Source organism: Leptinotarsa decemlineata, unplaced genomic scaffold (assembly GCF_025532065.1).
Source record: "Leptinotarsa decemlineata unplaced genomic scaffold, Ldec_3_MD MMD2_tig00026307_RagTag_RagTag, whole genome shotgun sequence".
Taxonomy (NCBI): domain Eukaryota; kingdom Metazoa; phylum Arthropoda; class Insecta; order Coleoptera; family Chrysomelidae; genus Leptinotarsa; species Leptinotarsa decemlineata.
The window spans coordinates 15,827,560-15,855,255 of record NW_027412681.1 but is presented as its reverse complement, the minus strand read 5'-3'; the positions used below and the strand labels follow the sequence as shown (position 1 = coordinate 15,855,255).

General features: G+C 32.9%; 1 protein-coding gene across 1 annotated transcript; it reads right to left on the bottom strand.

Moving 5' to 3' along the window:
- Positions 1–492: 492 nt before the first annotated feature.
- On the bottom strand, positions 493–26,865 carry LOC111504192 (uncharacterized). Its single transcript, XM_074181177.1, has 5 exons — positions 26,352–26,865; positions 12,485–12,919; positions 10,287–10,581; positions 4,380–5,736; positions 493–3,849 (listed from the first exon to the last, which is right to left on the bottom strand). The coding sequence occupies exons 1-5, from the start codon at positions 26,478–26,480 to the stop codon at positions 3,285–3,287; spliced, it is 2,781 nt and encodes a 926-aa protein (XP_074037278.1). The 5' UTR covers positions 26,481–26,865; the 3' UTR covers positions 493–3,284.
- Between the last annotated feature and the right edge of the window lie 831 nt (positions 26,866–27,696).

The window sequence follows — 27,696 nt, the reverse complement described above, 5'->3', positions numbered from 1 at the left end:
AGAGGCTACGACAACCAAAGTGCCATAGCTTTACGAACAATTAATTTTCATCATCCAAAATCTAAGAGCATTGATACTCTCTTAGAAACAAAATAGAGGAGGAGGAAATTCAGCTTATAACTGTCAGTACAAGCAAAACGCCTGCCAATAATCTGACCAAGTCATTATTTGGATTAAAGCACAAATTTTATTTCGCAGCAATTAAACTCAGATCTGGATAATTCAAGTTTTAGTGGGCATGTTGAACTAAATATCTAGTTATCATTATTCTCCTGTATGTTAATGTTGTATTTCATTTCTGATGCAAGTTAGTTATGAAGTTCAACTTATCTTAATGCACATATATTCATTGAATATTTGAATATCAAAAAAATTGCACTCCATATTCAAAGGGTGGTTTTGAAATGAAGCAGATATAAGAATAGTATTAATTTAGGTACTTTGCTAAAGAGGAAATTCAGTTGGTTTCGTCATTTGGAAAATAAAAATTAATTTTAAATCAAAAAAATTATTTATTGAAAAAAATGTATGGTAAGGATATGTCAACATGGCTTGAAATGACTATTAAAAACACTTTTCCTTTGCAAGAACAAAATTGCTGTGTCTCGCAAAACGCGCGTCAGGACACAGCAATTAAATGAGACTGCTTGGATAAAGACTGCTTATTCATTGCTTGATGATGCTAACTTTTTTAGCGAAACGCATGTCGAGAGACAGCAATTTCATTCTGGTGAGGGAAAAGTGTTTTCAGTACATTTATAACAGAAATTAAATATTTTAATAAACAATACAATCTCAAATTATATTTCATCAACAAAATAATTGAGCAAAAATAACCGAAAGCATGCAAAAACAAATTAATAGTTTTCTTTTTGGCAAACTAATGTTTAATAATGTAGACAAAAAACCAATAAACGTTACCATTTCTTTATGTCAATGAAATTAACACAGCTATGTATTCAGATGAAAATTATAACTGATCTTTAATAAAATAGTCATATCAAGTCATTGGACAACACATTTATTGTGATATAAATCTCTTATATAAAACAAAATTATACATTTTTCGAATTCTTTCCTAATAAGACAACAGTGAATATTGTTAACAAAACATAATATTTAGATTCTGTTCAAAGAAAATCATTTAAACAATATTTTAAACATAAAGGCCGATCCTAATTAAATATGCATTTACAACAAATAATAAATATTCCAAAAATCGATTCTATCACAGGATTTTGGTTAACAAGTTGACTGACATTCTATAAAGAATAATATTAGGAACTATTCAAATCCAAGTCTCTGCGTAAGGAACTCGCAAGCAGTAACAGATAGAACTGTGACAAAGTTGCCTAATTAGAGTACTGTTGAATATTATGGAAAAATTGACTTTAACCTTTAATGTCGAACCTCTATTATTTATTGGCTGTATCTTCTTCACTAGCGGAATATCGGAAAACGATGTTTACTTTGCAACAGGATAATCCAATGGAATATCAGAATATGTTGATACAATTTTTATGCAGAATATCATCCAACTTGAGCCATACTGAACTTTGATGTCGCAAAATTTAATTCTTTCTATAGTACTGGGAGTCTTGGTAACTTGATAATCATCGGTTGAATTGTTTTTACTACTGCCCAGATAACCGCTCGAATGGAAGCAACACTTTTCAGTCTCTTTGTTCCATATTTAATTATCAAGAAATAATAAATTTTTATTTAATTAAATAAGCACCAAGTATTTAAATTTTGTGAGTAAAACAACCCTCTGAAGTTTACAGTTAGATTTTGCCACGTTGCACAACCTACAGGAGTTGAAGAAAAATTGGAATTTTCATATCCCGCCCCCATTTCGGCTATCACGATCAATGAATACTACTGACGATCAGTAATAAAAATATGAACTGGTATTTAACAAAAATGATCAAGTGTTGACCTCATCTTGTATATGGGTATATCTCTTCTAATTTGTCATACAAAGTTCCTGAAAGGATATTTATAAATTGATACCAATAATAGAAATCTGACATGTTGTTAGGTTCAAAAAGTAGGCATCTACTTTATACTTTTGCTGGTTTCTCTTATCCTTTCCAAATAACTTTTTGGTTGAAGTTAACAACAACCCATTTCTCCCAAACATCATTTTTTGTCAAGCTTTCTTAAACTTCTGGGGGTTGTACAATACGAAAAAACCTCAATGCAAATAGAGATAGGGATATCAACACATTTGTACTTTATAGAGCAAATAGAATTTGAAAAATTAAGTTTTTCCTGTATATCTGCAGGACCATAAAAGTAGAGGGGGAGTCGGAGAAAGAGGGATAAGTGGTGTAAGTGGAAAGGGGGAGACAAGAGATATATAGAAAAGGGGAGATAGGGAGAGGCAGATCGAGGGAGGGATGGAGGGAGAAAGGGAGAGACAGAGAAAGAGAGCAAGCGAATAATTCAATAACACTCTAAATCAGGCAACTTTGTTTCACCAACCAAATTGACTGTTGAAATTTGCGTCAAGTGGGGTTTTGCACTTATTGTATGTAGGGATAGTTCCCGTTCTACCATTGACTTATTAAAATGTTACCTTCGCTAAAATGACGTAAAATGATGTTTTAATAAATGACCATAAGAGGGCACTGAAGAAATATTATTTCGAAATATTAGTAAAGTTCACCTTTAATTATCCTAGGCTTGGTGGCAGTTCAGAAAGTGACTAATTAGTTGACAAAAAAAGTGAGACAAAATGATAATCTCTTGTTATATGATTTTTCATAATTTATAAAGAGGCCTTTCAGTAATGAAGGAAAAACTTCAAAATCGGTTTGCAGAATTTTATCTTGGTTATACGTCTGACAGTAATGTGTCTCTTGAAGTGTGACAAAAATCGGTTGTAATTCTATGAAACAGCAGGGCTCATAACAAGATGAGACAGACCATGAGATAGAAGCTACCCTTGGCATATCACAGAATGCAATACATTCGATTTTGCAAGAATATTTAGGTGTGAAATAGATCTGACCCAGATGAACTTGACACAATTTGATTGATTCCTAAAAAAAGTTTCTGTGAAATGGTACGAGAAAGTGCTCCAAAATTCAACATGGGAGCTACCAAAGATTTAAAAAAATAATGAAATAGTTTGTTCCAAATGAAGTGTTTTTTCTACTTTTTGTAATAACTTAAAAAATTACTCTCTAATAAACAATTGAAGTCAGTATTGTCAAAATCTTCAGCTGAAATATTTGACATCTTCAATTAAAAAATCACTAGAATAAGTTACACAACCATTAAATCTTCCTGTGCTTGGCCATTCGTTTGTGCATTTTCAAATGCCCTTCTTTGGGAAATACTTTTGAGCAAATATCGCAAGAAAACTGTTTTTCTCTATGCCTTCTTTCGAAATGGTCTGCAAGTCCACCCTTGGTTTTGAAACTATTTGAACAATTGGCACACATATAAGGTTTCTCATCATTATGACGTTTCAAGTGATTTTTCAAAGAGTTACGATGTGTAAAGCTTCTGGAACATATGGTACACTCAAAAGGTTTTTCGCCTGTATGGGTTCTGAAATGGGTCTTCATGGTACTGCTATCATAAAATCTTTTCGTGCATAAAAAACACTCATAGGGTTTGACTCCTACGTGAACATTCAAGTGATTTTTCAAAGTGTTCTTATGAGCAAATCTTCTGGAGCATATGTTACATTGGTATGGTTGTTCTCCTGAATGGGTCCTTATGTGGCTGACTAAATGAGTCTTCCTACTGAAGCACCTCATGCATTCCAAACACTGGAACGGTTTTTCACCAGTGTGTACTCTCAAATGATATGTTAGTGACTGTTTGAAAGTAAACCTAGAAAGAATAATTGAAGTTAGTGACAGAAAGTGACAAACTAATTAGTTGACAAAAAAGGTGCGACTAAATAGTGATCTCCTGTACACACACACTGTATATATATATATATATATATATATATATATATATATATATATATATATATATATATATAATGAAGTAATCGATATTTTCAACTCTTATCTTAAAATAAAAATCATCAGAATTGAAGAGAATTGTAAAAGATGATTTAGTGATGAATTGTTCCAGATAATATATTCATACTCTTTAATCTGTGTAAATCTTTATGATAGAATCAATTAAGAGTACAACAAAGGAAACTGGTTGTAAGAATTATTTGAGAATTTTCTACATATTTACTTGAGAAAGCAATGGGAATGTCTCATTCTTTTAAATTCACTCCCTCCAGAAATAAACATTAAGCCCTCCCCCAAAACAAAATCCTGGGTATCAACTCATCCAAATATTTTTATCATGCATTCATACAAACAAAAATCATTGTTCGATACTAAAAAAATGCACGTTACCTTTTAGGACATTGCGGGCAAACATGTGGCTTGTCTTCTGTATGCACTCGAACATGGATGAGCATCTGGCTCTTATGGAAGAACTTTTTTGGGCAATATTGACAATCGAACCGTTTATGCCTATCATGAATTGCCAGCTGATGGTTCTTTAAAGCACTCGGAATATGATATCTTTTAAAACAAATTGAACATTGGTAGGGTTTCTCTTGCTTTGTATGCGTCCTTTTTATGTGCTTCATCAAGTATTTTTTTATAGAAAAATCTGCTGAACAGATCGAGCATTTGAAAGGTCGTTCAGTTGTATGGGTTTTCATGTGTCTGCTCAGGTCACTGTTCTCAAAGAAACCTTTTAAGCAAACATCGCACTTGAACGTTTTCTCTCTAGTATTGTGAGTTTTCAAATGACGGACGAGACGGGATTTTAAGGTAAACGATCTTGAACATACGTGACACAGGTGAAGTTTCTCTGACGAGTGATTTTTTTCATGCCTTTTCAGAAGAGTTGGGCACCTGAAAGTTTTTTCACATGTGGGGCAGTTGAATTCTTTATCTGTTATATGAGTTTTCATATGAGTAGACAAACTTTCCTTGGTCGGATAATATTTCAAACAGAGAAAACACTGAAAATCTTCATTCGTTGTGTGCTTCCCAAGGTGTCGCTTCATATCTCCTGCTTGAGTGAATGCTTGTAAACAAATTTTACACTTGTAAGGGCGCTCTCCGCTATGCACCCTCAAGTGAATAACTAGGTAACTCTTTGCTGCAAATTTTTTTTGGCAAGTATAGCACTCAAAAGGTTTCTCCCCTCTGTGAAATATAATGTGTCGTTGGAAACTAGATCCGCGTTTGAAGGATTTCGAACATAATTTGCAAATATAGGGTCTTTCTTCTGAATGGGTTACAATATGGGACTCCAAATTATGTTTAAAGTGAAACTTCTTGAAGCATATTTGGCACTCAAATGAAGGACTTTCGTGAGTTTTACTGTGTTCAGTTAGATGTATATTCTTAAGAAAACTCTTGTCGCAGGTTTTACACTGATATGGCCTACTGCGCATATCATCACTTCTGAATTTACTCCTTTTTCGAACTTCCTTTGTAACATATTCACAAAAATTGGACTGTTTATTGGTCTCCGTACCACTAATACAGTTCAAATATCTTGCACAAAAATTATTCTTTTTGATGTCTGTAAGACTCGATTTATCAAAAGTTGTGTTCTCATTCGCTGGAAGGATTTGGCAGTGGTTTGAGTATTCCTCTTTTGTCTCAAATGCTTTTTCACAAACCAGGCATAACATTAAAGAGCTTCCAGAATGAGACTTAGGAAGGCTCTTCGAAGAAGATATAGAGGAACCTGAAATGCAAAAATGTGAGTCAAGTTTTTGTAACTATATACATGGTTATTCAAATTCTACTCTATGCATGATAAGAGATATATAGTCACCACCCGAAGACGATTTTGAATACCAACAATCGAAACGTCATGAAGTAACTAGGTAAAATCTTTTCAATTTTTAGTTCATTTTCATTTTTTCAATTTTTGATTTTTTGTTTATTTTTATTTTATTGTATTTATTGCTCCATAAAATTACTTTTAGCTATTTTTTTAAGGACAAAACAGAAGCACTAAAGGAAATTCCTTAAGGCGTTCTAAGAGCGGTGCCTGTGCGAAAGTAGCGATTGGATTTGATTAGCTAGAGAATAAATTCATTTGGAAAAACGTTCTCAGGAAGTGTATTCCACATTAACGTAGTTCTCCAAATGAAATAGTTCTTAAACAGTCAAGTTCGAGGTGTTCTGAGTTGAACCGCAAAACGATGAGCAGCCACAGTCCGTCACGTATTTCATATTGGTGTCCATTTTAACACCCACAAACTTATCGAAACAGAAAGCGGAATTGTCTGTTCTGACCTTATATCCGGTTCGGAGACATTTATTTTTTTGAAGAAAACCAATGCCTGGGTTTTCGTGGTATTGAATTGAACCTGGTTACTTTCACCCCAATTCGAAATTACCTCTAGATCCTCATTAAGACATGCAACCTCCTGCTGCCGGTGAAGATGTGCATCCGCAGAAATATCAAGCGCAACAGCTCTGGCCTGTTGGTCTTTGTTTCCCAAAGCCATATTGAAGATCGCTCAAGATGTCAAAGCTTTCCAAATATTCAAGGATATGGTGGTTTACGGCTTTATACATGATTTTTGATAGTAAAGCGACTGCTCTATAGTTACTTCGAAGATTTTTCTTGCCCTTTTTGGAAATAGGCTGAACGCGAGCATTCTTCCAACAAGAAGGAAAAGCCCCTTCTTTGTAAGACAGGTTGAAAAGTCTGCAAATAACTGGTGCGAGTTCATTGGCGTTCATCAAGACCAGGCGCCTTATTGATATTAGGTTGTTTCAAAATTCGTCTCACTAGACGCCGAAAAGTAATTTCCGGCATTGAGGATTCTAGTGTGGAAATAGTGGGTGTTGCGTTTCCCAGAAAATTGACTGTGGAGTGGAACGCAAAAGCACAAGTTGATGGATCATTAGAGCTGAAACAAACATCTAGCCAGGAAAAATTTCGGAAACAGTCTTGAAGATCCTCCCACTCAGATCTGTAATGCCAAACTTTGTGCGGCTTAGATGGTTCCCCAATTTTAATCGGTAATTCATTAAACACTGTAATGAGTTTCTGATCAGAAGTTCCCAATGGAGACTTCATTGTGACTATGTAAATTTCTCGATTGGTTGTTAGGTATAGATCCAGAAAACTAGCTTATTCTCCATCACGCTCAGGAATTCTGGTTGGCTCATTTATAATCTGAGTGTAAGTTCGCTGCTTATTGCAAAAACCTCAGCTTCGTGGCCTTGTTCGTCGTTGATATTTGAACATTTGAGCCATTCGATATTGAATAGAATAGAATAGAATTTATTCATCATTGAAATATCATACACATATAACATATACATTATTTATCAGACTAGTAACACAAACTGAAGAAAAATCAGCTTATATATTCAAATCTAAAAATTCTTTGACATTGTAAAAGGCATTTTCTAGGAGAAGGTCTATTAAAGCTTTTTTGAATGTATTGTGATTTTCTATATTTCCTACTAACCTAGTTGCTTTGTTATAACATATGACTCCTTGATAGCTTGCCGAGTCTTGCCCAAGGGCTAATCGTGAGTAAGGTAGTCTGAGTTCATTTCCTCTGCGAGTATTGTGATCATGTATCATACGGTTTTTGTATGGTGTGATTCATTTCTTTTGATATTCATAGTTATGAACAAAATATATAAAGACGGTAGTGTTAAAATAGCTAGATCTTTAAAAACTGTCTTGCATGATTGTCTACAATGTATACTAGCGATACATCTAATTATTTTTTTTTTTGGATAACAAACACTTTTGTTAGGTATGCTGAGTTTCCCCAGAATATTAACCCATTTGAGATATTAGATTGTACTAATCCGAGTTATGCTTGAAGAAGCTATTGTATAGGGAAACACGTGTCGCGGTTTTTGTAAAACCATGATAGTGAAAATCATAAAATAAACTCTTTTGATTAGTTTTTTAATGTGGATTTTCATCGGCCAGTTCTATTAAATTCATCCGAAATAGGCCAATTTGAGTACTTCTAGAGATACTGTTCCATGTAGTTGTCTTATTATGAAGCAGACTCTACTCAGTTTTGTTATTAGATAATCTGTGTGTTTCCGCCAAGTTAACTTCTGATCAATTACCAATCCTAGATACTTATATTGATTCACCTGCTCTATAGATCTGTGATGTATTTTTATTAGTGAACAATGATTAGTAAAATTCTTTTGTTGATAATCCATGAAAACAGTTTTATTTACATTAACAAGTAGACTGTTATTTGTGCACCATTGTGAAAATTCGCCAGCATTTTTATTTGCGGTTTGAACAGATAGGAGAAGTTCATTTTCTGCTACCATTTAATAGGTATCATCAGCATATATTATTGTTTTTGGTGGAGATACACATGAATTTTCAATATCACTCATAAATATTATAAAGAGAAGCGGAGCCAATGTTAAGCCTTGTGGAACTCCTAATATGTCAGATGATGTTGATTTTTGCTGTCTAAAACCATGTTGACATTCTGGTATGAGTTTATAGTGTTCTACAAATTTGGACATTGAAGTCATCAAATATGGAAATTTCGGCACTGGGATGATTGATTTGCAGAAAGTCTATCGTGTTTGCAAGTGAAGAGAATAGTGCCCTATATTGTGTATGGCTTCGTGGTCAAAAAACGCAGCATATGAATTTAGTAATCTTCTGTGATATTATTTTAAACCACGTAACATCAAAGTTTTGGGGTTACAGCATTTCCTCTCATTGACCGAAGAGATCGCTTCGGATAAAAAGTGATATTCCAAAGTTACGTCTGAATCGGGAGTGGAAATCATAGTCAGGATATAGAAAATTGACGGGGTTTGTTGTTGCACTGACTTTGGTTTTGTGAGAGACCCCACCCAAAGATCCGATTGGAGGGGATATTTCACATCCGAAGTATTTTGACCCTAGGAGCGCCGTCATGCATTCTTTCTTATATTCCCACCCATGAAACTGGAAACTTGAAAAGTGCCATTGCTCTCTATTGCCCTGTCTGAAAGCCTTATAATAGAGCATCTTCCCTCTATCTATCGCCATCACTGTCAAGGGAACCCCTACTCCTCCGAACTCACACCCCTCTATATGCCGCCGACGCGTGACGTCGACCACACGAGAGGGCGAACCAGCGGGGGCAAAAGACCCTTTTTTATTTATTTCCCAAAATAATATGCTATATATATATATCAGGGAGAAATGTAAATGTAAATATAAATAATATACAGCAAAGGGACAAAAATAACGTTGAATGTTGCTTCGTCAATATACATCCGTTTGTGTGATTGTAGATTCCTATGGCTCGCTACTATGCAAATTCGTGAAAAGTTTTTGATTTCCCGCCTAGAAGGTCGAAATAGGAATACCACCATCCATATGATTTCGCAAATTTGCAATTTCGTCGCTATACGTACAATAAGGTTCAAAAAGATCTGGCCTCATCCATTTCTCCGTGTTCTCAAAGGTTGTAAATTTCGATTTACCATATCAGAAAACAAAACATCTAAAAAAAGGTATTCTCGTAAATTGATTTCACGATACATCCGCGCCAAAAAAAGTAATGAGCGACAAAACTATACGCTTACCTCTAAATGCTCGACAGTCCTAACATCGCCGGAGATGTTTTTAAACCGTCCGGAAGAAATAATTCATCCGATCATTCATCCCAATTGATAATAAGGATATTGCAAGATCCCTCCACAGCAGAATTAATCAATCACAATATCATTATATCCTTCAAAAGACGTAATTTCATAATGGAAAACCAGAATTTGCTTAAAATCAACTCTTCCAAACGTTATCACTCAGTTTCTCTCACGAATGCCACAGAGCGGACGGACGTTCTTTTTTTTTCTTTCAAAAAACTCACGAGTCGGCTGTCTATTCGCTTGGAAACATATATAGGGTGTTTCACAAATAGAGTTGTCCTAATAAAATAATTAACGTTTAACTATTCCAATAACTGGTCAAATGGGCGTTCGACGATTGTCAATTCCGTTGAGAATTTCATTATGAAAATAAAGTGTCGCCGTTTGCTGTGCACCTAACTGATGAATCAGTATTCAAATAATTTATTTATTTACTATTCATATTTTATTCCTGTTATAAATATTCTCGTTTCATTATACACCTAACTTTCTTGTAACCAAAGCTACACGTTTTATGATTGTATAATATTTATAAGAGGTGCTTCAGCCTGTTCAAGAAATAATACTGAGCAAGTGACAAAACTTCCATCACAAAAATTTGAATCAACTATGAATTACAAAATAAAATATATTTACCTTTTTCACAAACTCCACATTTTAAATGATTCTTGAACTCTGTTTTTGGACGTTTGTCACAAGTATATGTTACAATAGTATCTTCTTCGACTTGATTAGTTTTTGTATCCATTTTCATTTTTTCAATGACTACCTTCAGTTCTTTGTCTGTAGAAACCATAACTTTTGATCCTGATAGAAGTTGTTGAAGTTTTGTGTTATTGGATTTTGATGATTCAATAAAATATGAAATGGTTTGTAGCTTCTGAATACACTCATAGCAGACATTCTTTGGTAGATCATCTTCAGGTGTGACCTATGGAAAGTTTTCATTAAGCAATGCCAGTTATGAAGTGTTATTTTAGCATTTCTATATTCTCTATAAAAAAACATCTGTTAGTCTCTATAAAAACATCTGTTATTCTGTATAAAAAAAATCTGTTATATTTTAAAGATACTTCACAGGAGTATGTAGTAGAGTCATCCTCTTTTAAGCAATGAAAACAATTATCATAAAATGGATTCATCTCAAAGGAGAATGCGATACCATATTGCATTTTTCCCGCAGCTTATGTGTGGTATAATATGAGCAGCTTTGTTTTGTGAGCACCTTTCTGAAAAATGTCTTCCTCTATAATAAACGAAACATATTTACGATTCAACACCAGACAGCGTTGTTTCGACCCACCATAGATTTTATCCGTGGTACTAAGCTGAACCAGAAGTGCATTACTGAATTCAACTGTTCTTAAAAAACAAGCCCAAGTAAGTGAAGGCGATGACATCGAAAGAGCTCTGTCTGGTGTTGATTCGTAAGTGTTTTAATTTTAGATTCTGCTTTTCAACTAGCTGCCTTGCAGTGAAACCACCATTAAATGACTTTGAACGAATCTTGTAGGAAGTCAATGTCGAAGCTTGACTTTGCCACGTTCTGCCTTGGGGAGCCTAGTTTATATTTTATATTTGAGGATTGAGTTCTCTGTCGATCCCATAGATGGCGTCTTCGTAAGGAAGATGTTGTCGACCTTATGTCCCGTATGGGCAAGTTGAGTCCGGCAATACATTGGTAGTTCGGCCTAACACCACTGATGGGACCTGTGGCAAGTCAAAACAGCGCTATCTGGTGTTGAATCATGAATGCATTGTGTTTCGGCTCTGATTTTCAATTAGTTGCCTTGCAGCGAAAGCTGCAGTGAGAAACAGAGGTAGAAACTTGTCGGCGGTCAATGTTGAAGCTTGGCTTCGCAAGTGACCTCTTTGAGGAACCTCGTTTATCTTTGATATTCAAGGATTGAATTCTCTGTCGACTCCAAGGGTCGCCCTCACTATCTCGTTTGTGTAAAAGAAAAATAAAATGGGTCGGAGAGCTGATTGAGAGTACTAGTATTGGGTATACTTGATTCCACAAATTCAAGAAACACTTCATTGTGAGATTTTCATTTAACAGTTTTACAAAAAAGCAACACGTGTTGAGCTATACAACATCTTCTTCAAGTGTGTCTATACTCAGTATATACTCAGCTATTGAAGCTATTGTATAGCGAAACACGTGTTGCGTTTTTGTTTAGTGAAAATCTCACAATGAAGTGTTTCTTGGAAACGTTATGGATTTCATCAAGTATCGGCGATTCCATCACACAGATTCCTCATTGTTGGTATTGTCAATACAAATATATTATTGACGATTGCTTACAAAAGATTTTACCCAGTTCAAAGCAACACCATGTACAGCTACCGGATGAAATCGCTTTATTGCAAAATGATCAAGTAGCACCATAAGTGGATTTAGTAGAATGGAAGCACGTTGGTGTTTAGTAACCAGATAATTTTCAATAAAACTCAAGAGCCTAACAAGAAACGGGTATTCAAAGATTTTTGAGAAACTGAAAAGAACAAAAATAGGTCTGTAATTTTCCATTAGCAGGTGATTATTTATGGATTGGCACTACTTTTCCAAAATTCAGCTTGCGAGATTTATCAATGAGGTTTTATTAAGGCTTTTTATGGAAAGCACATAACTGTGGTAGACAAGTGCAATATTTTCTACCAGAAATTTTAAATAACTTGAAGATCACTTCTTTGCAGTTCATTAAACTATACCTAATAAAAATGATGCCCTGTTGTTTGATGGAAATTTTTGATGCTAAGTAATATGAATTGTTAGATGAAATTCAAGAGCAAGAATCTATGTGATCAAAATGAGGATTATATATACATACCACTATGTTGGTTATTTTCCGAAACAGGTTCAACAATTCTTGAAATTCGTGAAAAACTTGTAAATTCTTCTGCGTTAAACATATTCGACAAACGTGAGAAAATAAATATGTATATTTCTTGATGCTTGATTTCACATTTTCATCTTCACATACTTTCAAAGATTTCAATTCATTACTGTTGTGACAAACTAGGCTAAAATAGTTTTTTTGTTGATTGCTGAATTCACTAGAATCTTCTTCAATCTTTACTGTTACACCATCATCCACTATCGTTATTTCATCCTGAGTAAACTGAAGATCTTCTCTTTCTCTAATCAAATCCTGCAGGAGAATAATATTAGTTTGCTTGGATAAATTTATAAATTCTGATATGTCCCTCAGAGTAGTCTCGCAATTGCTGCAAATTTTCTTGGAAAGATTGCCTTTCAATTTAATCTGAAAATAAAACCATATAATTTGTAAGATTGAGTAAGTCAATATCGATCTTTCTACACATAATTTTCAGACCCTTAAAAACAGTCGTCTTTTGATGTGGAAATGGACTTAAGATTTTTTTATTCTCATCAAAGTTCAGATAGCTTGGTTTTCCTTGAATGAAGGAAACTTTGACTATTCACATGCAGAAAAGTTTCATTAATGATCTATAGGTAATCATCATGATGGATTGTAGAAACGGTAGCTTTACCTCGTTTATCAATACAAATTCTCTAATTTTCAAAAAAAGAAAAAAAGATGATGTTAATAATTATAGAACGATTTCTGTTTTACCAATTATATCCAAAATTTTGGAGAAAGCAATTTCCATAACAGATTATTGAAATATTTAGAATTCATTTATTTCTTGTATCCAAATTAACACGACTTTCGAAGGTCTAGTGATACAGAATGTGCCGCTTTGGATATTATCTCTAATATTCAGTTAAGAGTTAGATGTACGAAAAAAATGTGGACTTTAGTCATTAGACCTCTGTAAAGCTTTCAGAACTGTTAATCATGAAATTTTGTTGAACAAATTATTTGATATTGGTATTAGAGGTAGGTAATGCATTTTTATGGTATATGGTGTCTTTGGAAAATAAGAAAGTTTCATTAAAACAAATGTTTGTGGAGTACCGCAGGGATCTATATCAAGACATTTACTCTTTCTCATTTATATAAATTCCATTTCGGAATTACAGCTTTCTGGAAATTAGTAATATTTGTTGATGATTCAACTTTGATCTATATCAATGAAGATTCACAATTAATACACTGACAAATGGAAGCTGATTTGAAACAAATAGATATTTTGTTCAATACAGGGTGGGCACCCCATACGACACGGCCCCTGTAAACCAAACCAATATTTTTTTCCTAAATTTATATTTTATTGTAATTCCATATCAGGGTTTTTTCATCAATATAATTGTTATTTTCAGCTATTCATTTTGATTTGAATATCATATTAGACAATGAATGTCCGACATTCACCGTGAAACAAACAAAATCAATTAATGTTTTGAATAACGTAAAACACAATAACTATCAATATTCTTTCAACAAGTTGAATACGTGTCGTTTCAAAGCTATATTGATTCAAAAAATTCATTGAAATAATAACTACTATTTGAAAAGGCCAATATCTGAAAAACTAGTTAGGTTAGGTATAGAGAACCTCAAAATGAAATCAAAGATATTGTTCAGACCAAAAAAATGCAGGGTGTTTTACTTGAAATAACATTTATCTTTGTCCAAGATTTAAAAAAAGTGACAATGAATTGTGAACATTCTGTATAATATTGAGAAACGAGTTTTATTGAAATCGATAGTCCAAAACCTATTTTATGCTTGGTCAGAATCCGAAGGGATGATTTCTATAAATTTCGATGTTTTTTAGTTTTCAATTGTACCCTGCATTTTCATTAAAAAATCAACTCTAGAACGGTTATAGTTAGGTACATGGTACCTTATATGAAATCATAGTATTTTTCCTGACCTATTCAAAAATGTAACGATATACAGGGTGTTCCATTCGAAAAACACAGCATTATTAGGTATTTCACACTTTTTTGAGTCACCCTGTAGACTCCAAAATAATTTTCTTCTGCAGCCTTAATCCATGTACATATAATGAAACGGAGAAATTAACGAAAAAATTAATGGTTTGGTTTACAGGGACCTGTACATAGAAGAAGATCGTCGCGCACACTTTATTTCGAATGTGCATGAAAAAATGTACTACAGAATGATCCTTAAAACACTTCGTGTAAAGCATATAACAATTTACAAAATGACTGATATTTATTTTCAAAGTCTCACAAGCTTAAGCGTATTTATTGTATCAAATTGTTTTGATTTTATATTTTGTTATTTATATATTATGTGTGTATAAATCTACTTGTGATATACTTCCTTTTCTGTGGGTTTTACGACATGTAAAGTTTGTACAATAAATAAAATTAATAAATTGTTATTAGTTTCTGGAAAAATTGAATTGTAATATGAACACATATTTAGGTACTCATTCAAATCAAAAGAAGTGTCACAGAATCAGCAAAGTCTTCAAAAACAATTTAACTTTCAATCATCAAATTACTCTTAGAAATATCGGAAGAATTTAAATTTCTAAATATTAAATAAATATTAGTGATTAATAAACAACGGGGTTGTAATCACCTGATAACAGTTATCACCCGAAGACGATTGTGGATACTAACAATTGAAACGTCGTGTAGTAACTTGCTTTGGATTTTTTTTATTTTCATCTCGTGTTAATAGTTCAATTTTTTATTTTTATTTTTTGGTTGTTGCTTGTATTTCATTTCATTGTAATTTCAGTTTTTTTGACTAATATAATTATTATTTTTCAGCTAATCTTTTTATTTTTCATAGATTCTTTCAGGGATTTCAAATCAATTTATATCATACTAGTACTATGTTGGTGTATCGCTGCTGTTCCCAGGGCCCCCGCTACCATATGTGCAAAGTGTGCAATGCACACGGGCGCCATCCTTTAGGGGCGCCAAAATCTAGGGTCAAAAATTGCAATAATTTTCAAAAAAAAAAAACAAAAAACAAAAATTAATTTTAAAATAAAAGTTGAGAAATTAAATAGGATTAGGTATAAATACAGACGAAATTTTATTAGTATATCATCCAGTTACTGCCGATTCCTATGTTGCGAGAACATGTCAGGCGGTGATTTTTCCTGTTTAGACATGAACAATGCCCGGAGCGCTATAAAAGAGATGATGCATCGCCAGAGGCGTTTTTAAACCGGTTAGTTCACTGGACCGTGCAACAAGTGCATAAAAATAAGTAATCCTATTAATTATTACATTTAAAGTTATTTTTATTTTGTCAAGTGTTGTGTTGTATATTATTTTGTTTACTACTTTTTTTCTAAAAAGTCAAATGCTGAATACCTGCTGACTCCAATTTCAACGGTTTGATTTTTTATAAATTGGTTAGTGGTCAATACTTTAATTTATACTATCAACATTAACCCTTTATAGGATACTGGTTATAATTATTTTTTGTTTACCCAAATATCTTTTTATTGATTGAAATGTCATGTACAGGGTCTTTGACTACATTTACGTGCTTCCTAGAGCCTTTATTATGTCAGATAGAAAAAAATAATTGGTTTTTTATTAATGACTCGCTTAGTTTTTATGCTTTCGATCTTTAAAAAAAAACATTTTGTAGGTTTTTTTAAGGGCTATAACATCAAATTAGCATTTCATTAAGAATTCTTCTGACATTGCCTGTATCTATAGCGTCTGGCGAGCGATCTTTTTCAAAGTTAAAAATCATTAAAAATTATTTAAGATCGACAATGCTTCAAGAAAGATTGTCTGGGCTAGCGATATTAGCGGAAAATATCGCTGCTACAATAGCTATTTTGTATTTTTCTATCGTACCTAGCTATCATTTTTTATTTTATAACGAAGTTACCTAGGTATTTTTTATCAGAAGTATCTGCATATTGCATATTTTTTAAAATATCTAAGTATTAGTGGAAAGTAGTACCCTATTAGTAAAGTAAATGCTTTAAAATGAGGGTGAACAAGAATTTATTTTGTTATGATTTTATTCTGTTTGTTTCATTTTGATATTTTAGTCTACAAATAAATATGACTTCTAAAGTTCAGTTTTTTGCTTTATTGCAAGCACCTACCTACCTACCTTCAAAAAAATAAATAAACAAAACATGATCCAAAATGCCTTAAGGGGTGCCAAAATCCTTTTTTGCACACAGGTGCCAGTAGCCCTTACGGGGGCCCTGGCTGTTCCAATGTTTTGACAGAATCAGAATCAACGAACTTAGGCGTGCGCAGCGTTATAGAACAGTGCTTTCAAAAAAATTTTCTACGCCGCCATCTAGTGGCGAGTTACAGAAAAATTGATAGCCTAAAAACCTTCTCTAAGAAAAATTACTTATACATGTCAAGTTTCATCACGATCGGTTGAGCGATGTAGAAGTTTATCACTTACCAACCAACCAACCAACCAACAAACATCCATTTTTATATATTAGATTTGAGAATGGAAGTCCGAACTAATGAAATGCACCACGAAACATTGTCAACTACCTTCAAACAAATCAATATTTTTGTGGCTTTTTCACTTTTTCACTTTTGAAGTAACACTGTTTTCAAAAAAATGTTTCTGAAAAGGTACACGTTTTGCCTGAAACTTTATAATTATTGACAAAATGTCAATTTCAGGATAATTTTCTTTGTTACTAGTGTAAAATTACAGTTGTTTTAATTATTAGAATCATTTGAAATATATTAATTTAAAAATTTAAATATCAAATTTTTATATGTAGTTTATTAAGCTGTAGTTTTCATTATTATAGTCTATTTCAAAAGAGTGTAGAGTAATAAAATCTCATTAAGTATTCAAAAGCGCTACAGGGTGATCCGTCAATAAATTCTGTCACTTCCCTAGTCCGCATTGCAAAATTATGTCGTTTCATAAAGAGCAGGTAGGTATCACCCTGTTTCAAGGGATTTGTCCATTGTTATCGACGGATAAATACTGAGCCAGAGGCGCGCTAGTGGGATAATTGCCAAAAGAATATGCATTCATAAAAATTATATTAAAGGAAATAAAAATTTAATACAGCAGAACAGTGTTATTAAAAAAATATAAAATGTAACAATAAAATATATACGAACCGAAATCGGGAAATACTCACAAACACACACGAACGAACTTTACGTATTGAAACACTTGTGGGGACTTTAAATCAATTTATTCACAAAAACGACAAGAACTTTACTGGATACGTTATTACAATTTGACACTTGAACAATACTAAAACTGTGAACTTCCCTTAACGTTTAACAACACTCTATTTATACCCTAATTGAATGTTCTAGAGATTACTAGGTACAATTTTCGAGAACCTTCCGAGAAAATAATTATTCAGACTACCCTTAATTCTAAACCCTAACCTAAGCAAAAGTGTCACTGTCACTGATACACTGGTCTCTGTCCAGATTGCTTATCCCGCTACAGTATATTTACAATTCAATTAAATTATTCTACATCAGTATAGTCTTCATCCGAAGAACTGTCATCATCCCCTGGTGTTATAATTATAGGGTCAACCACCTGATCGACCAAGTTGTCCAGTTCCCACATTTTATCTTCCTCTTTTAAAACATGCTGGATTGCTTTTTGCCAGTTTTCTGATGTGATTTCCATAATGGCTTGATCAAACAATACCTTGACATCTTTCATTTTAAATGTGGTATTGTGCCTTGCAACATATCCTTTAACTTGTGCCCATATAAGTTCTATAGGATTTAATTCGCAATGATATGGCGGTAGGCGCAGCACAGTTACTTTATACTTTTCTGCTACATCTTCTACGGCATATTTCATGAAGCGAGATTTATGTTGTTTTACTATGGCTAGTAGTTCCCTCTTTACTGAATTCGTCTCAAACTGAATACCTTTATTTGACAGCCAGTTATTAATTTCTTGCTTTCTCCAAGCTGAAGTTGGTACCTTCTCTAAGCGCCTTGAATGGTAGCTTGCATTATCCATAACCACGACCGAATCAGCTGAAAGAAATTTTAACATTTCCCCGAAGTAGTCTTCGAAGACATCCGAATTCATGTCCTCATGATAATCTCCCGTCCGGCACGACTCAAAGCTTAACAAACCTTCTTTTAAAAATCCGTCTTCGCTTCCAATGTGAGCAATTATAAGCCTCTTCCCTTTTCCCGAAGGCACTTTAATACCCGTCGAAAGGCCTTCTATGAAAGCTTGGCGAGAACTTATTATATTTTTATCTTGCCACATTTTTTTGACTATATAACCTTCGTTTATCCACGTCTCATCAAGATAAAAAATTTTCTTTTGCTCTCTGCGGTACTGCTTTATAGTTGTCAAATATTTTCGTCTCCAGCAAACAATTTCATCACTTTCCAGTAATAGTGCCTTTCGATTGTGCTTTTCCCAGGCAAAATTCATACTTTTTAAAGTTTTCCATAAAAGTTTTCTGGATATCAAAGGAATATCGTTATCTTGGCTTATCTCGATAAATATTTTTTCAAGAGTGGGTATTTCCTTTTTAAAATAAAACGAATGAACTTTTCTTCGAATGTCACATTTGGTGTCTTCATCTAAGATTTTTATTGGTCTTCCTGATTTTCTCTTGCATGGACTTACCTGGCCTGATATCTTTCTTTCTCGCAATAATTTAAAAATCGTGGACTGTCCAATTCCAGTCATTCGGGCACATCGCTCAACACTTTCTTGCACAGACAAACTAGGGTGATCGTGTTTTATGCAATCATATACATTTAAAATTATAACTTTTTCGCAAACAGATAGCGGAGAATTTTTTACACTTCTTTTCTTTGGAGTAAATGTCCCCATTTTATAACTTTTTCACTATTTCTATATCACAATATCACTGTACGTTTAATTGGTGTAGTAACAATTACTATTATAACTCGAATGTTTAAGACACCATTACAATATATTTAAACCCTTTTTCTTAATTACCTGGGTTTAATAGGTATTGCATGATTGGTGGGCAGGGTCAAAAAGGGATTATTATAATGACATGGCACCTCGGAACTAAGTGTTAACCCTTTTTTGAGAAATCATGCTCAAGTATATGAACCCAAATTGCATATTAAATAAGTTTACAAGAACCACTAAAATTAATCTTAATCTTTTTTTAAGAAATTTTACTTACCTAAATACATGTAGGTACTTAGTTTTAGACCAAATTACTTCCCAAAAATGGCCTTTTATTATTATCTATGTCTGTAATTTTTAATTTACTTTAATTATTAAGTTTAATAATCCTAAGATTTGCCTACGCCCATGGACGACAACGAAATTCAGGCAAATTTTATGACACTTCATGATTTATTACTCTACACTCTTTTGAAATAGACTATAGAATAACATCAATAACATATAGAGAAAAAACACAATTTAAAAAAACAGTTTTTTCTTAAAAAAACCAGTTGGTTTAAACCTTAGTTTAAACCATGGTTTCAAGCATGTTGGTTTAAACTTACCAACTCTGGTTAGCAATATCCTGTTTAAAAAGTCTATGATTATATTTTGTTATAAAGTATGCTATTTCAGCAAAATGATAGGCTACAGACAATTTCAAATTTTTTCGGAAAAGTTTTTTTGAACAAAATCCAAATACTGAAAAATATTTATGAGGAAGAGAGAAGTTGTAAGTAATAATGAAAATGAAAGCAGAAAATAAGATGGTAATTGGGAATCAAAATTGAAATATTGGAGGTAATCAAGAGCAAATTTTCAAACATCCCAACTAGTGGCGAGATATTCTTTAAACGAAATTTTTTTATGGAGGACTCAATATTTTATACTGTGTTTTTGGGTTTAAGTATAACCTTCCACAATCTGAAAAAATGAAAGATAAATCAATAGAGAATGTGCTAAAGGGCAAACTGAAAAGTTCATCCCGAAAAGTTACTGCGTAATATAAACTACTGGAAGATCCAATTGTGATATTTATAATTTCTTTTGACTTGTGTCACAGTTTTGACGTACAGACAAAACAGAAGCTTGATGAAGTAATAAACCTGACGAAGAATGATGAAAAATACCATGATGAGGCCTCCTCCTCAAGAAACAATGGAAATGAGGACTTGGAAAATAATTATACTTTAGTATCTAAGCGTAAAAAAAGACAAGCCCATAAACTGGGTAGTGGTCAAGGAGACGAAAACCTACAAAGAATAGAAGGTGTCAGAAAAATCTGGTTATTTATTTCTAAAGTTCCAGATAAAATAGAAGCAGACAATATGAGAAAATACATCGAACAACATGCCCACACCACTAATGTGTATGTAAAAAAGCTCAACATTGAAATTCCCTGAACTGATAATCAAGCCATCATGGTTGGACTTAACCCAAAGCTACATGATCAAGTCTATGACCCGAATTTCTGGCCAAAACCAGAAACCAGCTTCGCCCTAAACTCTAAGAACAGTTTGAACAGTTCAACGGAATCCAGTCTTCAGTTGATTCATGTGAATATTCAAAGTTTACTGAATACAATAAATGTAATTGAAATGTACTGTGAAACTCATACCCCAACATTTGTCTGTGTATCTGAACATTGGATGTGTAAGGATAAACTCTTCAATTCAAAGATAGCAGGTTATGATCTAGTATCCAGTTTTTGTAGAACCCAAAGTGAACATGGTGGTATTGCTGTTTTTGTAAAATCAGAATTTTATAATGCAAATAAATGCAAACCCATCCCATATTTTTCTGACAACTCACTTGAATTGCACTCTGAGTGTTCTGCCATAGAGGTAAATAAAAAACTTTGTATAGTCACTTTATATTGTAGTTCATCAAACGACTCTGAAGTTGATGTATTTCTTGATCAGTTGAATATTATCTTAAATTACATAACAAGTAAATATACAGAAATAATAATAAGCGGAGATTTCAACATAGACTTCACAGGAGAAAGCCGCCCTAAAAAACAACTATTTAACTTACTTGAAATGTTTCATCTTATTTTGCCTTATGCTGAACCAACGCGTATGGCAAAATATGGGAAAAAGATCACTTCTAGTGGACTGGATTATATAGTTACTTACCAACATAGCGTATCAGATCACTTTGCCCAAAGACTGACATGTAATATAATGAATGAAATCAAAAATACAAAATACATTGTCACTCGGAAAATTAATGACGTTTCAATATCAGAATTTAAATCACTATTAATCGCGGACGACTTCTCATATGAATAAAATAAGACTGTTGATGTCATGTTCAATAACTTCTTTTCACATTTCCAATGGTGCTTCGATGTTGCATTACCCAAGCAAAAAATGAAACCATCAAAAAAATCGAGTTCAGGAAAAATTCCATTTTCAAATGAACTCTATGCAAAGCTGGATGATCTAAAACAAATGAATTGGTTGCGGAAAAATACCAATGATCCTGTAATACATGAATACTATAAAAAAACCAAAAAGGAAATTGATAGAGAGATCTCCATTGCAAAAAGGGATTATCATACAAATATTATTCAAAATTCCAACAATAAAGTGAAAACACTATGGAACTTGGTGAACAAAACCAACTGCGTAAAACAAAAACAGAAAATCACCTTAAATTACAATCACAAAATCGTAACTGAAAATAAAGATATAGCAAATGTATTTGGAGTTCACTTTGCAAACTCTGTCAAAGAGAAAATAGATTCCCTTGATCTCCCTTGCGATATGTATACCAAAGTTGAAGTGATGAGTTCAAACTCCATGTTTTTCGCTCCAGTTACTGAACATGACATCAAGCATATAATTCTTAACTTGAAGAAAAAATTTTCTGCTGGCATTGATGAAATTCCCGCCACAATTCTAAAAGAATCAGTTGATATTATATCTAGCACTTTAACGTTGATAGTAAACAACTCTGTAATGAGTGGAACATTCCCAAATGCACTAAAAATCACAAAGTCGATTCCTATATTCAAAAAAGGGGATACACAGTGTGTTGAAAATTATAAGATGATTTGCCTCCTCAGCTGTTTTTCCAAAATAATGGAAACAGTAGTGTACAACCAAATAATCAACTATTTAAACAAATATAATATTGTTACTTCATCTCAGCATGGATTTCGACCTAACCACTCAGTGAAGACAGCATCTGTTGATTTGACACAATATATATGATAATATCAACGAAAACAAAGTTGTAGGAGGACTTTTCTTTGACTTGTCGCGTGCATTCGACACCATAAAGCACGAGTATTTACCAACCAAATTAGAGGCAATAGGTATACGAGGCCCAGTTCAGCAGTGGTTCCTATCATATATTTCTAGGAGGACGCTTAAGGTGCAGATTGAGGACGAGTTCTCTGATAACTTTGAATGATTTACCCACTCACATTAAGCATGGACAAACCTTTAACTATGCGGATGATACCACAGTTATTGTTGTGGCTGACACCGCTACTGAATTCCAAAAGAAAATTGAATTGGTTACAGAGAAATTTACGCACTGGTGTGAGGTGAATCATCTAATTAACAATACAGACAAAATGGTGTTCATAGAGTTTACAAGTCCCCTCAGGCAAACACACAATCTTACAATAAATATTGATGATATTGAAATAAACACATCAGAGTCAGCACGATACTTAGGTATGGAACTAGACTACAAGTTCTCATTTAACAACCAAATAGATTTTCTATTTGCAAAAAACTAAATAAACTATATTATGCTTTCTATACACTCAAGTCAAATTTTCATAGATCTTACTTGATTAATTTATATTATGCACTGGTATATAGCACCATCAGCTGCAACATCATAGTATGGGAAAGGTCCACAGAAACATCCAGAGTCTTTGGAATACAAAAAAAGTTCATCAGAATGATATATGATTTAGACTACAGAGAATCGTGTAGGAACACCTTCACAAATAACAATATTTTAACATTCACATCTATTTATTTGTATAAATTACTGATGTATACCTTTTTAAATAAAGGAAAACTAAAGGAAAACTAAACAAAAACAGTGAGTACCACAGATACGATACGAGAAAGAAAAATGACTTTCACTTACATCCCATACTCAGATCACATCACAAAAAATCACCTCTGTATGCAGGGGCATATTTATTCAACTTATTGCCTGAAAGCATAAAATCAGAAACAAAAATAAAAACTTTTAAACATACACTGAAAAAGTTCTTAATTCAAGGAGCACTTTATACTTTAGACGATTTTATTCAAAAGTGTGGCTGATTCATTTTCATCTATGTAGTATGCATTATATGTACTGTTTTTAATATGTATCTATCCAATATGTTTTAACTTTTGTGTGAAATTGACTATTGTTAATGTGTTTGTACTTGTTGTTTTTCTTTTTTCTTTTTTGACATATCTCATGTTGTAAGAACAATCTAAAGAGACAAATATATTATCTATCTATCTATAAAAATAATGGAAATTCTTTGAGAATGCTTGCAAAAACAAATAATAATTAATAGGTAGACATTTTTTTAAATGAATTCAGAAAATTTATATGATCCAAATTTTTTGTAATGTAATAAAAAGTTTTCACATACTATTATATTTCAGGTAGTTTTTGCTAAGGCTACCTTGTCCTGCGAGACTATTGGAGTAATAAAATAAAAAATAAATAATTTGGAGTAATTCGGATTATGTATCTACCCATCCTTGGTTCATGTTGCTGTAGCATTTGAATATTTTTTTTGGAAAGAAAGTTTTTGGCTTTCTACTACTCCATCTTGATACAAAAAAAGGGATGAGGGAATCTTCTAAAGAAAGGAAGGGAGTAATCAATTTGAAAATAAGTAACTCTATACACTGATTACTCCCTTCCTTTCTTTGGAAGATTCCCTCATCCCTTTTTTTTGTATCAAGATGGAGTAGTAGAAAGCCAAAAACTTTCCCAAAAAATTAATCACTCCTAAAAATATAACCCCTTCAATTCAAATATTTGAATATATTTCTATATATTTCTAAGTTCAATTACCTAAAAAACTTTCTTGACATTCAGCATTTGTAAACATTGTACTTTGCACTTGTAATCACAACTACCTTATGGTATAAAAGGTTGGGGAGGATTGAATGATTGTTATCTTAGGAATCAAAATGTCATACAGAAATGGATACTGAAAATTATATTTAATAGAAAAAAAACTCATCCAACTGATGCTTTTTTTAAAGAAGCAAGTGTATGTGATATTCGACAACTTTTTTGTATTAGCATACTGAGTGATGTTAAACAAGGAAACATCAAAATAGAACCAATCATTCACTCCTGCAATACTAGAAAAAAATGCACCACGATGTGACAAAACTATAGGACAAAGAAATGCAACAAATCTCGGACCACGCTTCTACCAAATATTACCAGGAGAAATAAAAAATATCAACAGTTCTTCTATGTTTAGAAGAGAAGTAAAGAAATTTATTCTAAATACCGAAAGAACTTTTTTTGTGACTTCATTAGTCAAACTATTCCAAACACCAATTTGACCTAAGCAATTATTGATCAGATGAAAATAACTATGTATTCTGTCTGTAACTACTGTTTCTGTTATTAGGTTTATTTATTAATTGATTGATCACCCATTATTTTTTAATGAAATGTAAAGGTGATGTGAAAGTATGTAATACACTTAATTCACAACATAGTCTCATCAGGAACAAGCTATAGATTTCTCTGGCTTCTGTGATTATCTTGTTTATTTTCGATAGCACTCGCATGTAATTTATATCAGTGTATGAGAAAATAAACATATTATTATTATTATCAAACATAGTTTGCGCTGGTCAGGCCCTATCCCCTAAAGCGCCGATACATTTGGGAGGGCGGGCCAGCATTATAAACCAATGACCACTCCCCACACCGTGAGGTAAGTGATCATTGGGTCCGAGAATCATGTGCCCTGAGCAAGCGCAGTAAGCCAAGAATGACAGCCTTTTGCATCTGTGCGGCTAAGACTTCTGCCTTAGTGCGGCAAGCCAGTATGATTTTAAGATTCGAGAGTAGAGAGGGCATCATTCCACCAAGGACTTCAATAATCAAAACAACCATCTTGACAGAGTGGTCTGGATAGAGACTGCGGTGAGAAAATCTCTATATTTTATCCCTTTTTCCTCCTCTTTTCGGACGATATTCGTCTCGCCAGGAGCTGAAAACTCCTATATTATTATTGTTATTATTATTTGAATTATTATAGGATTATTGAAATATATGGATCATAACAGATTACTTGAATAATCCGATTATCTTCACTAATTCAAACAACTGACTGAGATAAGACTGATTTCATGTAGTGTTGAAATTATGAACAATGATATTTTTGATATTATTGTAGTTATTGACTGAAAAAATATAATGAGTAGCTGATGATCATTTTGTATTTTTGTTGTGACTTATAATTCACCCATATTCTTGATACACAAAGATCATGGCATTCATATGGTGCACTTGAATCAGTCCTCTGAGAAACCACACTTATCCACAAAGTCAAAAAATGTTTCAAACATACTAATTTTGAATAAAGGTAACATTCTATCAGGTTTGCTATACTTTTTTTGAAGCAGGACATGCGGTAAGGCATGTAGATCTGTATTACATTATAGGTAAAAATAATAAAAAATAAATAAAATGATTTTTTCGTCAAGAGGAACTTCTGATTCCATTGGTGATCAATAATTCTAGTGTTACAATATTCCGATACAAAGTTAAGACCTCAACTATTTGAATCACCCATCCCTAAAGGAGAGATGAATCATGTCAGCAACGACTTGTTAAACTAATGACTGGTGAAAAACTATTTTTGGATTCACAAAAAAGTTGTACATACCTGGATATCAGTAATATTTGTAAAGAGATCTTGAAGAGATATATTTTCCGAAACCAATTCCGATGTGTTTTCTGTCAGACATATACTACAAAAAACTGACACACTTTCAAGAGATGGAGGCCTCTCCATACTTAATCACTTTAGATATTCGACAGATGAATATTTGGTGCAGTAAATATCTGAGGCGATTGAATCAAGTTTCTCCAACTGTTTGTATTCAGTTTCCCAAACAACATTTTCAAAGAATCAGATTCAAACCTTATCAAAAGTGCTAACGTTATGTAAAATGAGATTATATTCCAAGGTCTGTGTTTTCTTCCATTCAGATACATACAATACAAATCATTCAATTGCAAATAACGCAGTCCTTGCATTATGCAAGTAGATGAAATTTCGAAGTTTGCAATTTTTGTACATACTTCTATCATTTATTTGTTTATTTCAAACATTAGTTAGGTTAGGATAAATATTTCGCGGGTGATCCAAATTTAAATTTTATGACATTTTTGAGATGCATTCGATTTGACCCCAAATCGAACGGACAGTGCGTGCAGTGTAGACAGCTTCAGATGTTACTGTAAAAAATATTCAAAAAACCCATTTTAAAACGAATGGCATAGGATTTTATTTGAAATTTGATGCAAGGGCCAAGTTGATTTATTCAGCAATATTCAATGTAGATTTTTGGTCAATCAATAACTATTAAATATGTTTCAAATGAGTTATTGAGTGAATTGATTTCTGAATGCTCATTTCGAAAAATGTTTTCGAATAAAATGTCTTTTACACATGTCGCATAGAAGTTGAAATATTTATTATTTAATCACAGAACATAAGTGTAATACATGCCATCTTTTCATTTACATTTACAAATACATCGTTTCTGGAAACTATAGAAAGTAAAAGGTTCAATTTTTATGGAGATACCACAATCTCATCAGTGAGATGATAAGGTATATGATCCCAACAAACTCAATAAATAATAATTATGTTAATAATAATGAATATTATTTATTTAATGTGGCAGAGTGCAGCAGAACGCTATTCTTCCACTTAACACCACGCTTGAGAAACTTCCAAAGAAAGGAAGAAAGCGAATGATTTCAAAATGAACTCCTTACAAAGATGTGTAGATCATGCATGGAAGTTACTTTCAGATACAAACTGAAAAATAAGCCCTCTGGAAACAACTACTTTCATGTAAACATTGAGTTACACGAAAGAAAAAGTACTTTGGAAAGAATTAATTTTATATGAATATTGAATTATATAAAAAATCACTTTTTTCTATTCACTCTGTACTCCAAACATTCGTTATGGAATTGAAACAGATATCATTCACACA

What these genes read in the sequence shown, in the direction of transcription:
- LOC111504192 (XM_074181177.1), bottom strand. Translation starts at nt 26,480, where the DNA reads ATGGAGAGGCCTCCATCTCTTGAAAGTGTGTCAGTTTTTTGTAGTATA. An exon ending in CAAATATTACTGATATCCAG is followed by an intron (nt 12,920 to 26,351) that starts GTATGTACAACT and finishes TTTTATTTTCAG; the next exon opens with ATTAAATTGAAAGGCAATCT. An exon ending in GGAAAATAACCAACATAGTG is followed by an intron (nt 10,582 to 12,484) that starts GTATGTATATAT and finishes AACTTTCCATAG; the next exon opens with GTCACACCTGAAGATGATCT.